This window comes from Scyliorhinus torazame, chromosome 21, assembly GCF_047496885.1.
Source record: "Scyliorhinus torazame isolate Kashiwa2021f chromosome 21, sScyTor2.1, whole genome shotgun sequence".
Taxonomy (NCBI): Eukaryota; Metazoa; Chordata; class Chondrichthyes; order Carcharhiniformes; family Scyliorhinidae; genus Scyliorhinus; species Scyliorhinus torazame.
The window spans coordinates 130,450,144-130,463,465 of record NC_092727.1 but is presented as its reverse complement, the minus strand read 5'-3'; the positions used below and the strand labels follow the sequence as shown (position 1 = coordinate 130,463,465).

The window sequence follows — 13,322 nt, the reverse complement described above, 5'->3', positions numbered from 1 at the left end:
GATTCTTTGAAGGAGTAGAGGATGTGTGTGAACATTGCGGGGGGGGGGGGGGGGGGGGGTCGCTAATCACGTTCATCTGTTTTGGTCCTGTCCAAAGCTAGAGGAATACTGGAAGGAGGTTTTAGGGTCATTTCTAAAGTGGTGCGTGTGAAACTGGACCCGAGTCCCCGGGAGGCCATATTCGGGGTGTCGGAGCAGCCAGGGTTGGAAATAGGTGCGGAGGCAGATGTTGTAACCTTCGCCTCGTTGATCGCCCAAAGGCGGATCCTGATGGGTTGGAGGGCGGCCTCTCCACCCTGTGCCCTGGGTGGTGGGGGGGGCCTGTTGGAATTCTTGACTCTTGAGAAGGTTAAGTTTGAACTGAGGGGAAGGATGGAGGGGTTCTACAATTCATGGGCATTATTCATTATGCACTTTCAAGAACTGGATAACATCGAACATTAGTTGGGGGGGGGGGAGGGTTGGGGGGAGGGGGGCGGTGTGTGTTAATGGCAACTATGGGTGATCCCTAATTCCTTTTAGTCATTTGTTTGTGTGAACATGCGGGCTAATGTTTGGGGTTTGGTGGGAGGATGGGATCGTTGTTATTGATATGGGGATTGACATATTTGTTACTGATTATTGTTTATTGTTAGTGGGTGTAAATTTGGGAGAAAATGTGAAAAAGGAGAATAAAAAATATTTTAAAACAAAAAAACTTACACTCACTCTGAAACTGCACACATGCACTCCACAAACACGTGCACACACACTCTCATACTGCACACACACACTCCACACACACTCTCATACTGCACACACACACACTCCACAAACACTCTCATATTACACACACACACATAATTTCACGCTCCACACATACTCTCACACTGCACACACACTCCACACATACTCTCACACTGCACACACGCACATTGGCAAAATCTAAACTTAGCTGCCTAAGTAAAATAAATAATGATTCTAATCTCATCTCCTGTTGTATTTTTATGAACTTGAGAGCGTTCGGAGCGGATTTGAAACCCAAATGACGCAGAGAACCTCTTTTGACATTTATTTATTTATTTAGCTTCTCCTGTGTGTAACCTGAGACACGTGAGGAATGGGCTGGATAAAAGGGGCTGTGAGAAAGGGTATTGGACAGCGGCTCGATCCAGACTTCAGCACCTTGGACAGAGGCACGGTCCAGACTTCAGCATCTTGGACAGAGGCACGGTCCAGACTTCAGCACTTTGGACAGAGGCACGGTCCCGAGCGGGTGAGCAGCTCTCTCCTCCTCCTCTTCCATTTTCTCCATCTCCCACTCTCTCCCTCTCCTCCCTCTCCCACCCTCTCCTCCCTCTGTCTCTCTCTTCCTCCTCTCCCACTCTCTCCCTCTCCCACTCTCTCACTCTCCCATTCTCTCTCTCTCCTCCTCTCCCACTCTCTCCCTCTCCCTCTCCCATTCTCACTCTCTCTCCTCTCCCCTCTCTCCCTCTCTCCCTCTCCCATTCTCACTCCCTCTCCCATTCTCTCTCTCTCTCCCTCGCCTCCCTCTCTCTCTCTCTCTCTCCCTCTCACATTCTCTCTCGCTCTCACCCGCTCTCCCATGTTCTCTCCCTCTCTCTCTCTCCCAGTCTCTCTCTCTCTTCCTCCTCTCCCACTCTCTCCCTCTATCCCTCTTCCACTCTCTCCCTCTCTCTCACCTCCTCTTCCACTCTCTCTCCCTCTCTCCCTCTCCCCTTCTCTCTCTCTCTCCTCCTCCTCTCCCACTCTCTCTCCCCTCCTCTCCCACTCTCTCTCCCTCTCTCATTCTCTCTCTTCTCCTCCTCTCCCACTCTCTCTCTCTCTCTCTCTCCCGTCCTCTCCCTCTTTCTCTCTCCCTCCCTCTCCCAGTCTCTCTCTCCCACTCTCTCTCTCTCTCTCTCCTTCTCTCCCTCTCCCATTCTCTCTCTCTCTCCCTCGCTCCCTCTCCCATTCTCTCTCTCTCTCTCATCTCCTCTCCCATTCTGTCTCTCTCTCTCATCTCCTCTCCCATTCTCTCTCTCTCTCTCTCATCTCCTCTCTCATTCTCTCTCTCTCTCCTCCTTTCCCATTCTCTCTCTCCCTTCCCACCCATTCTCTCTCTCTCTACCCCTCTCCTCCTCTCCCATTCTCTCTCTCTCTCTCCTCCTTTCCCATTCTGTCTCTCTCCTACTTTCTCTCCTATTTTCTACTTTTTCCCCTTCTCTAGTCATTTCCTCTTTTTCTAGTTGCAGTTTTCTTCTTTCTTTTCCACTCTTGTTCCTCGCTTCACTCCTTATCTCAGAGTCACTTCTCCTCCTCCCACTCTCCTTTCACATTCCCTCTCTCCTGTTCCAGCTCGTGTCTCCAGAAACTGTTTCTGGGAGTGTGTGAACTGAGGGTTCAAGGGAGGGTTTGATTCACAGCGGGAATCCCATCTGACCCTCCTCACAATTTCCCACCTGACAGAAGGTGTCTCCAGAATTGGTGTTTCTGTCAGTGACACAACCTGAACTTTCCTCTGGGCTTGCAGGAGATTCTCCTCAAACCAGTGATGTTTTACACAGAGAGCGGTGGGTTCAATTTAGAGACTCGAGGGCAGAAGGTACTGAGTGTATCCCACTGTCAGAGGGTTAGTACTGAGAGCGTGCTGCACTGTCAGAGGGTCAGTACTGAGGGAGTGCTGCACTGTCAGAGGGTCAGTACTGAGGGAGTGCTGCACTATCAGAGGGTCAGTACTGAGGGAGTGCTGCACTGTCAGAGGGTCAGTACTGAGGGAGTGCTGCACTGTCAGAGGGTCAGTACTGAGGGAGTGCCGCACTGTCAGAGGGTCAGTACTGAGGGAGTGCCGCACTGTCAGAGGGTCAGTACTGAGGGAGTGCCGCACTGTCAGAGGAGAGGGTCAGCACTGAGGGAGTGCTGCACTGTCAGATGGTTAGTACTGAGGGAGCGCTGCACTGTCAGAGGATCAGTACTGAGGGAGCGCTGCACTGTCAGAGGGTCAGTACTGAGGGAGCGCTGCACTATCAGAGGGTCAGTACTGAGGGAGTGCTGCCCTGTCAGAGGGTCAGTACTGAGGGAGTGCCGCACTGTCAGAGGGTCAGTACTGAGGGAGTGCCGCAATGTCAGAGGGTCAGTACTGAGGGAGTCCCACACTGTCAGAGGGTCAGTACTGAGGGAGTGCTGCACTGTGGGAGGGTCAGTACTGAGGGAGTGCCGCACTGTCAGAGGGTCAGTACTGAGGGAGTGTCGCACTGTCAGAGGGTCAGTACTGAGGGAGTCCCACACTGTCAGAGGGTCAGTACTGAGGGAGTGCCGCACTGTCAGAGGGTCAGTACTGAGGGAGTGCTGCACTGTCAGAGGGTCAGTACTGAGGGAGTGCTGCACTGTCAGAGGGTCAGTACTGAGGGAGTGCTGCACTGTCAGAGGGTCAGTACTGAGGGAGTGCTGCACTGACAGTGGGTCAGTACTGAGGGAGTCCCGCACTGTCAGAGGGTCAGTACTGAGGGAGTGCTGCACTGTCAGAGGGTCAGTACTGAGGGAGTGCTGCACTGTCAGAGGGTCAGTACTGAGGGAGTGCCGCACTGTCAGAGAGTCAGTACTGAGAGAGTGCTGCACACAAGCTGTTGCATTTCTTGCATCACAACACTGGCTGCACATCGAAAATATTCAGTGGTTGGAAAGTTCTTTGTGGTGTCGTGAGGATGTGGAAGTTGCTATAGAAATGAAAGTTCATTTTTCTTTCTTTACACACCTGTCCCAGGCTCAATCTGGGTCACAGTCAACCTTGCTTCAACTTTGTGTGCTGTGTTCAGTGTGTTGTGTGCTAGAAAAATAGGAAGAACATAGGTATAGAGGAAGGTCATTGTGTCCTGGGAGTCTGTTCCAACATTCAATCAGCTCCCTATACCCAACCTTTCCCACTCTCCTGAATACGTCTGACTGAGAAAATGTTGCACCCGCAGATCTAAAACTAACAGTTGATTTAGCATCAATCCCACTTGTGGACAAGTGATCCAAACTTCTGCCACTCTTTGTGTGTAGAAATGGTTCCGAATTTCACTCCTGAAATGTCCAGATTCACCAATAATTCCTGTCTCACTACCGAAGGTCAATAAAACCATTCAGTGAACTGAGCAGGTGCCCAGCTGGCAAAATGCGGGGGCAGAAGCTCCAACCAAAATCCTGATATTGACATTACTTTATTCTGAGAGCGAGGAACTTAACCGAGTGTCCGGGAGTGGGCGCAACACACTTTCAGTTCTGTTTTCCCTCCCTCCCTGTTCCTCTGGAATTTTCTATCAGACGACAGCTCTCATCCCAGCCCCACCTCTCCAACTGCACACATTCACTGACCATCCAATTTACTTTCTCTTCTGTGCCAATCCCACCTGCAGGTGACGATCTCGTGCTGTGGGCTTAGGTTTCACAAGAGGTGCGGGAAGGGCGACATCTGGCACAGCGGTTAGCACTGGGACTGCGGCGCTGAGGACCCGGGTTCGAATCCTGGCTCTGGGTCACTGTCTGTGTGGAGTTTGCACATTCTCCCCATGTCTGCGTGGGTTTCACCCCCACAACCCAAAGATGTGCAGGCTAGGTAGATTGGCCACGCTAAATTGCCCCTCAATTGGAAAAAATCAATTGGGTACCCTAAATTTATTAAAAAAGAGATGAGGAGCAGGAGCAGAGAGAGTGAATCTGAACGGTGCCAAGGGCACATAGTATTGTGGAAGCAAAGCAGTGGGACGGGACCCAGGACATTGAGACCAGAGCGAGGATATCCGCGACCTGTGGGTTTGACGATTGCCTGCAACCCTGTGAGAGCATTTTACTGTATCCGTGTTGGAAAATTAATGATGGGCGTCAGGTGTGGAGGTCACCAAGGCGATGTTTACCAAGGGTGGCAAGTAGCCTTGAGGCAGCCCTGTCGCTACCGTATTTATGTCCATCAGTGCTCCCCTTCTGAATTCCAGGGAAAGTTTATCTAATCTCTCCTTGGAGTCCTGGTGTTATTTATCAAATCTTCACTGCTCTCCCTCCGAGGCACGTCCATCCTTCCTCTAGCCTCTGGCCTTGGACTGATTGCAGTTCTTCAGCTGTGCTCTCACCAGGGTTTTGTATAACTGAACCGTAACGTCTGCAAGTATCTATTCTCATTCTCTCAGAATAAAGCTCTGCGTTTTCGTGGCTTTTTTGATGGTTCAGACGGATCTATTCATGATATTTATGATGGAGAACCGTCCTTAGTCTGTCCTTTTTAGCTCCAATGTGGATGACCTCAAATGATGTTGAAATCTACTTTGCCCATTGATTGTTCCTGCTCCCCCTGTATGTGATTTGTATTTTACAGATATGACCAACACCGTGTACATCAGTGTTCTAGTGGTTGTCCTGGCAACAGGCTGCCTGGCGAAGCCACTCTCTGGCCCTCACAATAATGGAGGAATTATCCTGGAACGCACCGGCAAGTACCCATCAGGCAATGGGGCAGGTCCACTGGGCCGCAGGGCTGCCCCTTTAAGAGCGGAGGACCTGGCCTCCAGACTGCTACCCCAGATTCAAGAAGGTAAAGTGGAAACACCTCAGGCACACCTTTCCAAACCGCTTCCTGCAAATCATTTCCCCTCCTTTCCAGAAGGCTCTCGTTGGGTTACCAGAGCGTCTTTAACATAGAGACCTGACCTGCAGGGAGGCAACAGAGGCCAAAATCTGAGCACATAATCCAGGCTGACCCTCCGAGTGCCGTGCCGCCCGAGTGCTGCACTACCAGAGGAGCTGCTGTTCAGATCAACAGAGGTCCCATCCACCCTCTCAGGTGGGCCTATCAGTTCCCCAGGCCAGGGGGTGTCACCGGGTCCTGGCCAATAACTGAGCTGAATCAACATCACTAAATTAGATTTCCTGATCTTTATCACATCACTGTTTTTGGTCTCTTGCTGTGTGCATTCTCGACAGTCCAACAATGATCAAACTTCATTGGATGTAACTTGCTTCGGAAGTTGTGAAAGGCTTTATAGAAATGCAGTTTTCTGTTTCAGTGTTGGGGGGGTGGGTGCGTGAAAGGTTTGGGAGGAAATTTCAGTTGATGGAGGCTCACCGGTTGGTGCTAGTGGAATGAAAAATTAATGGGATAATTATCACGAGGAACTGGGGGAAACTTTAGATGATAAGTAGTTAGACCATGGAAGATACAAGGATTGGGAAGGAATATTCAGGAGGAACGGGAGGATAGGTGTGTGGGATCCGGTACGAGTCAATCATGCACAGCAGAGTCGAGATGAGCTTGAGTCCCTGAAGGTTGGATGATGGGAGAAGAACAAGAGGAATATGAGAATTGAGTCTAGGAGGTGACCTGAGTGTTTTAGCAGCAGCTACACTGGAAGTGCAGCTGGAATCGACGGTCTTTGTCACAACAGACCATTGAAACCAGAAATGTAGCTCAAATCGATTAGAACAAAGAGTTTCTAAACTATGGTCCCAGTTCCACCCACTGATTCACCATGTGCAACTCTGAGTGGTGACAGTTGTCAAGATACTGAACAGCACAGTGGGTGTACCTACAGATCCCAGAGGACTGGTGAATAGCTAATGTGGTACCGCTGTTTGAGAAAGGTAGCAGGGATAATCCTGGAAACTATAGGCCGGTGAGCCACACGTCGGTAGAAGGTAAATTATCAGAGAGAATTCTCAGGGAGAGGATTTATACCCATCTGGAACAAATGGATTCAGACGATATAGACAGCATGGGTTTGTGAAGGGGAGGTCGTGCCTCACTAACTTGATCGAGATTTTTGAGGAGGTGACAAGGATGATTGCTGAGGGGAGGGTGGTGGATGTTGTTTATATGGACTTCAGTAAAGTCTTTGAAAGGTCCCTCATGGCAGATTGGTATAAAAGGTGAAGTCACACGGGATCAGAGGTGAGGTGGTAAGATGGATACAGAACTGGCTCGGTCACAGAAGGCAAAGGTAGCAGTAGAAGGGTGTTTTTCTGAATGGAAGGTTGGGACTAATGGTGTTCTGCTGGGATCGGTGATGGGGCCTCTGTTGTTTGTGGTGTACATAAACGATTTGGAGGAAAATGTAGCCGGTCTGATTAGTGAGTTTGTGGATGACACCAAGGTGGGTGGAGTGGCAGAGAGTGTTGTGGATTGTCAAAGGATACAGCAGGACAGAGATAGGTTGGAGACTTGGGCAGAGAAATGGCAAATGGAGTTTAATCCAGACAATGTGAGGTAGGTCTAACATAGAGGGTAAATATACATAGCGTCTAACATAGGGTAAATGGTAAAACTCTTAGGATTATAGAAAGTCAGAGAGATTTGGGCATGCAAATCTTTGAAGATGGTAACACAAGTGGACAAGGTAGTCAAGAAAACATACAGAATGCTTGCCTTCATTGGACGGGGTATCAAGTATAAAAACTGGTAAGTCATGCTACAGTTATATCAAACCTTGGTAAGGCCGCACTTGGAATATTGCGCACAATTCTGGTCACCACACTACCAGAAGGATGTGGATGCTTTGGAGAGGGTCAGAGGATGTTTACCAGGATGTTTCCAGCTATGTGGATAGGCTGAATAGACTCAGACTGTTTTCATTAGAAAGATGGAAGATGAGGGGTGACCAGATAGAGGTCTACAAGATTATGAGGGGCATGGATAGAGTGGATGGGCAGGCACTCTTTCCCAGGGTGGAGGGGTCAGTCACCAGGGGACATAGTTTAAGGTCTGTGGGGCAAAGTTTAGAGAAGATGTGCGAGGCAGGTATTTTACGCAGAGGGTGGAGAGTGCCCGGATCGCGTTGCCCGGGGGAGGTTGTGGAAGCAGATACATTAACGATGTTCAAAAGGCATCTTGACAAACACATGGATAGGATGGGAATAGAGGGATACGGCACAAGGAAGTGCTGAGGGTTTTGACCAAGGTTGGTATCGTGACCGGTACAGACTGGGAGGGCCGAAGGGCCTGTTCCTGTGCCGTATTGTTCCTTGTTCTACACCACATGGACTGCAGCGGTTCAAGAAGGCAGCTCACCACCACGTTCTGAAGTGCAACTAGGGATGGGCAATAAATGCTGGCCTAACCAGCGACGCCCACACCACGTACATGAATAAGAAAAAAAAGTAGCTATTCAACAGCACAGAGCATCGCACTCAGCCTGATCCCGTTCACAGCTGAGGTCCAAAATAATCCTCCATTAGGGATCAGTAGATAGTGACCAGAAGCAACAATCCTCACTGGCTTATTGGGAGATTTTCCCTCTCTCAATCCTCTTCAGCCTAAGGAGAGAGGTGAATTATAAAAATCCACAGACCCAGCTTTCTTTTGAAAAGAAAAATCAGTTCCAGCTGACACAAACCATTGTGACCCCTGATCCTGACTCCTTCACCCAGTCCATCCTGACCCCCTTACTCTGACACCCACTGCCAACCCAGTCCATTGTGATCCACTGACTCACAGACCCAGATCCAGCTGAATCAATCGCTTCTGTCCTCTCCACAGTGAAGCTGGTGATCATGCTCAGTTGTGATTCCACTCAAGGTCAAAGAGCTTGCCACCAATGACTTCTCTAGATGCACACAGAATGACAACTTTACTGCAGTACGAGGGTACTGAGACACAGTGAGAGTCAGTGTGTGTGGAACTGTATCCCAGTGAGAGTCAGTGTGTGTGGAACTGTACCCCAGTGAGAGTCAGTGTGTGTGGACCCGTATCCCAGTGAGAGTCAGTGTGTGTGGGACTGTATCCCAGTGAGAGTCAGTGTGTGTGGAACTGTATCCCGGTGAGAGTCAGTGTGTGTGGAACTGTATCCCAGTGAGTGTCAGTGTGTGTGGAACTGTATCACAGTGAGAGTCAGTGTGTGTGGAACTGTACCCCAGTGAGAGTCAGTGTGTGTGGACCTGTATCCCAGTGAGAGTCAGTGTGTGTGGGACTGTACCCCAGTGAGAGTCAGTGTGTGTGGAACTGTATCCCAGTGAGAGTCAGTGTGTGTGGAACTGTATCCCAGTGAGTGTCAGTGTGTGTGGAACAGTATCCCAGTGAGAGTCAGTGTGTGTGGAACTGTATTCAAGTGAGAGTCAGTGTGTGTGGAACTGTATCCCAGTGAGAGTCAGTGTGTGTGGAACTCTATCCCAGTGAGAGTCAGTGTGTGTGGAACTGTACCCCAGTGAGAGCCAGTGTGTGTGGAACTGTATCCTAGTGAGAGTCAGTGTGTGTGGAACTGTATCCCAGTGAGAGCCAGTGTGTGTGGAACTGTACCCCAGTGAGAGTCAGTGTGTGTGGAACTGTACCCCAGTGAGAGTCAGTGTGTGTGGAACTGTATCCCAGTGAGAGTCAGTGTGTGTGGAACTGTATCCCAGTGAGTGTCAGTGTGTGTGGAACAGTATCCCAGTGAGAGTCAGTGTGTGTGGAACTGTATCCCAGTGAGAGTCAGTGTGTGTGGAACTGTATCCCAGTGAGAGTCAGTGTGTGTGGAACTGTATCCCAGTGAGAGTCAGTGTGTGTGGAACTGTATCCCAGTGAGAGTCAGTGTGTGTGGCACTGTACCCCAGTGAGAGTCAGTGTGTGTGGAACTGTATCCCAGTGAGAGTCAGTGTGTGTGGAACTGTATCCCAGTGAGAGTCAGTGTGTGGGGAACTGTATCCCAGTGAGAGTCAGTGTGTGTGGAACTGTATCCCAGTGAGAGTCAGTGTGTGTGGCACTGTACCCCAGTGAGAGTCAGTGTGTGTGGAACTGTATCCCAGTGAGAGTCAGTATGTGTGGAACTGTACCCCAGTGAGAGTCAGTGTGTGTGGAACTGTATCCCAGTGAGAGTCGGTGTGTGTGGAACTGTATCCCAGTGAGAGTCAGTGTGTGTAGAACTGTATCCCAGTGAGAGTCAGTGTGTGTGGAACTGTATCCCAGTGAGAGTCGGTGTGTGTGGAACTGTATCCCAGTGAGAGTCGTGTGTGTGGAACTGTACCCCAGTGTGAGTCAGTGTGTGTGGAACTGTATCCCAGTGAGAGTCAGTGTGTGTGGAACTGTATCCCAGTGAGAGTCGGTGTGTGTGGAACTGTATCCCAGTGAGAGTCAGTGTGTGTGGAACTGTATCCCAGTGAGAGTCAGTGTGTGTGGAACTGTATCCCAGTGAGAGTCAGTGTGTGTGGAACTGTATCCCAGTGAGAGTCAGTGTGTGTGGAACTGTATCCCAGTGAGAGTCAGTGTGTGTGGAACTGTATCCCAGTGAGAGTCAGTGTGTGTGGAACTGTACCCCAGTGAGAGTCAGTGTGTGTGGAACTGTATCCCAGTGAGAGTCGGTGTGTGTGGAACTGTATCCCAGTGAGAGTCAGTGTGTGTAGAACTGTATCCCAGTGAGAGTCAGTGTGTGTGGAACTGTATCCCAGTGAGAGTCGGTGTGTGTGGAACTGTATCCCAGTGAGAGTCAGTGTGTGTGGAACTGTACCCCAGTGTGAGTCAGTGTGTGTGGAACTGTATCCCAGTGAGAGTCAGTGTGTGTGGAACTGTATCCCAGTGAGAGTCAGTGTGTGTGGAACTGTATCCCAGTGAGAGTCAGTGTGTGTGGAACTGTATCCCAGTGAGAGTCAGTGAGTGTGGAACTGTATCCCAGTGAGAGTCAGTGTGTGTGGAACTGTACCCCAGTGAGAGTCAGTGTGTGTGGAACTGTATCCCAGTGAGAGTCAGTGTGTGGAACTGTATCCCAGTGAGAGTCAGTGTGTGGGGAACTGTATCCCAGTGAGAGTCAGTGTGTGTGGAACTGTATCCCAGTGAGAGTCAGTGAGTGTGGAACTGTATCCCAGTGAGAGTCAGTGTGTGGGGAACTGTATCCCAGTGAGAGTCAGTATGTGTGGAACTGTATCCCAGTGAGTGTCAGTGTGTGTGGAACTGTACCCCAGTGAGAGTCAGTGTGTGTGGAACTGTATCCCAGTGAGAGTCAGTGTGTGTGGAACTGTACCCCAGTGAGAGTCAGTGTGTGTGGAACTGTATCCCAGTGAGAGTCAGTGTGTGTGGAACTGTATCCCAGTGAGAGTCAGTGTGTGTGGAACTGTACCCCAGTGAGAGTCAGTGTGTGTGGAACTATCTCCCAGTGAGAGTCAGTGGGCGGGATTCTCCGACCGTGGGCCGGGTCGGAGCATCGCCGGGGGTGGGGTTGCGCGATTCACGCGACGCAGCCCCCCGGCAATTCTCCGCGCACGATGGGCAGAGTGGCTGCTGAGGCCTGCCGGCGCCATTCAAGTGTGGTCCTACCCGGCGGGACCCTGGCGTTCATCCTGCGGGGGGGGGGATCCGACCCCAGGGGGGCCTCCACGGTGGCCTGGCCCGCGATCGGTGCTTACTGATCGGTGGGCCGGATTGTCCTGGTGGGGGCCTATGTTCCTCCACGCCGGGCCCCTTTAGCTCTCCACCATGTTGCGTCGGGGCCGGCGTGGAGATGGCAACCTATGTGCATGCGTAAATTCGCGCAGGCCGTTGCGCGCATGCGCAAACCCGCGGCGCCAGTTCTGACGCCAGTATCGGCGGCTGGAGCAGCGTGAGGCTCTCCAGTGTCGTGCTGGCCCCCTGTGCAGCGCAGGGTCTCTGCTCCTCGGGGCCTGTAGACGCCGCCATCAAACGCTCCGGCCTCAGGGCCAGAGAATCCCGCCCAGTGTGTGTGGAACTGCCTTCCGAAGAGGGGAGACAGTAAAAAGTGAAAAATGCCAAGAAGGTCTAATTCTAATTTTTATTCCATATAGTCGGACTATTGAACCAGGCCGATCGGTATCAGCTCCGAGATGTGCTCCATCAAATGCATGACAGGGATTACACAGGCTGGATGGATTTTGGCAGGCGCAGCATCGAAGAGTATGAACTGGACTCCTAAAGTCATCACTCAGAGAAAAAGTATTTGTGTGTATTGCTCGGAAACCATTCACCCACTGTACCAACCAACTGAACTCAGAATATTTGTCACTGTTGCAATTATAAACCCATTCTCAAAATAATGCAGAGAAACATTTTTGATCCATTTAAGAATTATTGGAAAAGTTACTGGTGTTGATTTTACTCAAAAGAATTTGATATTTTTTTGGTTGTTTTAATAAATGGTCTAAGTGTTGTGTACCACACTTTGTGTTCAGAGTTACTGATTGCCACAGAAGACAGTGTGTGATCCTGGATGCTTGTATGCTTCGGGGATGTAGATTCACAAACCTAGCAGAAGAAAGTTAGACACCTGCATTAGAGTTCAGTACATTCTTTGTGAAAATGTATCTCTCTGTCAGTGTCTCTGTGTGCGTGTATCTCTCTGTGTGTGCGAGCGTGTGTGGGTCTTTGTATGTGTGTGTGAGTCTGCGTCTGCGACTCTGTGTCTGTCTGTTGGTCTGCGTGTGTGTGTGTCTCTGTGTGCGTCTGTCTGTTGGTGTGTGTCTGTGTGTGTGTGCATCTCTGTGTGTGCACGCACCCTGGGAATGTGGATCATCAAAAATGTATCACATTCCCCAATTAAATATTTTTTTAAATTACCAAATTTAATATCACAATGATTGGTTGCTCTCGGGAATGGCTGCTTTCTGACGGACAAGCATCTCTTGTTTGCGAAATGCTGACTCTAGCTGGATTATTGCTGATTTTTGTTGTGGGAAGCATGACTGCTTATAACCTGTGGAACAGACCTATCAGGATAAAGAGCTGCTGCTGCCCGAGTGTATTTTCTAAATAAATTTCGAGCACCCAATTAATTTTTCCAATTAAGAGGCAATTTAGCGTGGTCAATCCACCTACCCTGCACATCTTTGGGATGTGGGGGTGAGACACACGCAGGTATGGAGAGAATGTGCAAACTCCACACGGAGAGTGACCCGGGGCCAGGATTGAACCTGGGACCTCGGTGTTGTGAGGCAGCAGTGCTAACCACTGCACCACCGTGCTGCCCAGCCAAGTGTATATATATATTTCCTATAGTTAACGTAGGCCATTTATTCCATCAGGTTGGGGAGGAGTACACCTCACGTGTGTGAGTACAGCTTCCATCCCTGTATTCCACTGTAAGCTCTCCAGTTATGGGGATGGGAAGAATGAAAGGTTTTCAAAGCACGAGGGAAGCAGGAAAAGTTTATGTTAAATTTTAACCCAAGAGATGTCTTGATGTCCGGGGTCTGTGGAAGGCCTGAGATTGACAGCCTTTGGGAGACAGTTCTTGACATGACTGCAATAACAATCTATTTATATATCACCTTTAACATAATGAAATGTCTCAAGGTGCTTGACAGCAGTGTTCCAAAACAAAGTATGGCACAGCCGTGTTAGGTCAAAATTGGCCAAAGTGCAATGCCGTAAAGAAGGAAGGTGAGGCAGACGGGTTTAGGGA

At 50.0% G+C, this 13,322-nt stretch overlaps 1 protein-coding gene across 1 annotated transcript; it reads left to right on the top strand.

Moving 5' to 3' along the window:
• Positions 1-1,095: 1,095 nt before the first annotated feature.
• LOC140398045 (cholecystokinin-like) lies at positions 1,096-12,081 on the top strand. The gene is made up of 3 exons (XM_072486261.1): positions 1,096-1,255; positions 5,330-5,545; positions 11,710-12,081. Exons 2-3 carry the CDS (start codon positions 5,332-5,334, stop codon positions 11,835-11,837), a joined length of 342 nt encoding a protein of 113 aa, XP_072342362.1. The 5' UTR covers positions 1,096-1,255; positions 5,330-5,331; the 3' UTR covers positions 11,838-12,081.
• Positions 12,082-13,322: the final 1,241 nt, after the last annotated feature.

Excerpts from the sequence above, each read along its gene's own strand:
- LOC140398045 (XM_072486261.1), top strand. The coding sequence starts at position 5,332 with ATGACCAACACCGTGTACATCAGTGTTCTAGTGGTTGTCCTGGCAACA. Across the intron at positions 5,546-11,709 it reads GCTACCCCAGATTCAAGAAG|TCGGACTATTGAACCAGGCC; the intron begins GTAAAGTGGAAA and ends TATTCCATATAG.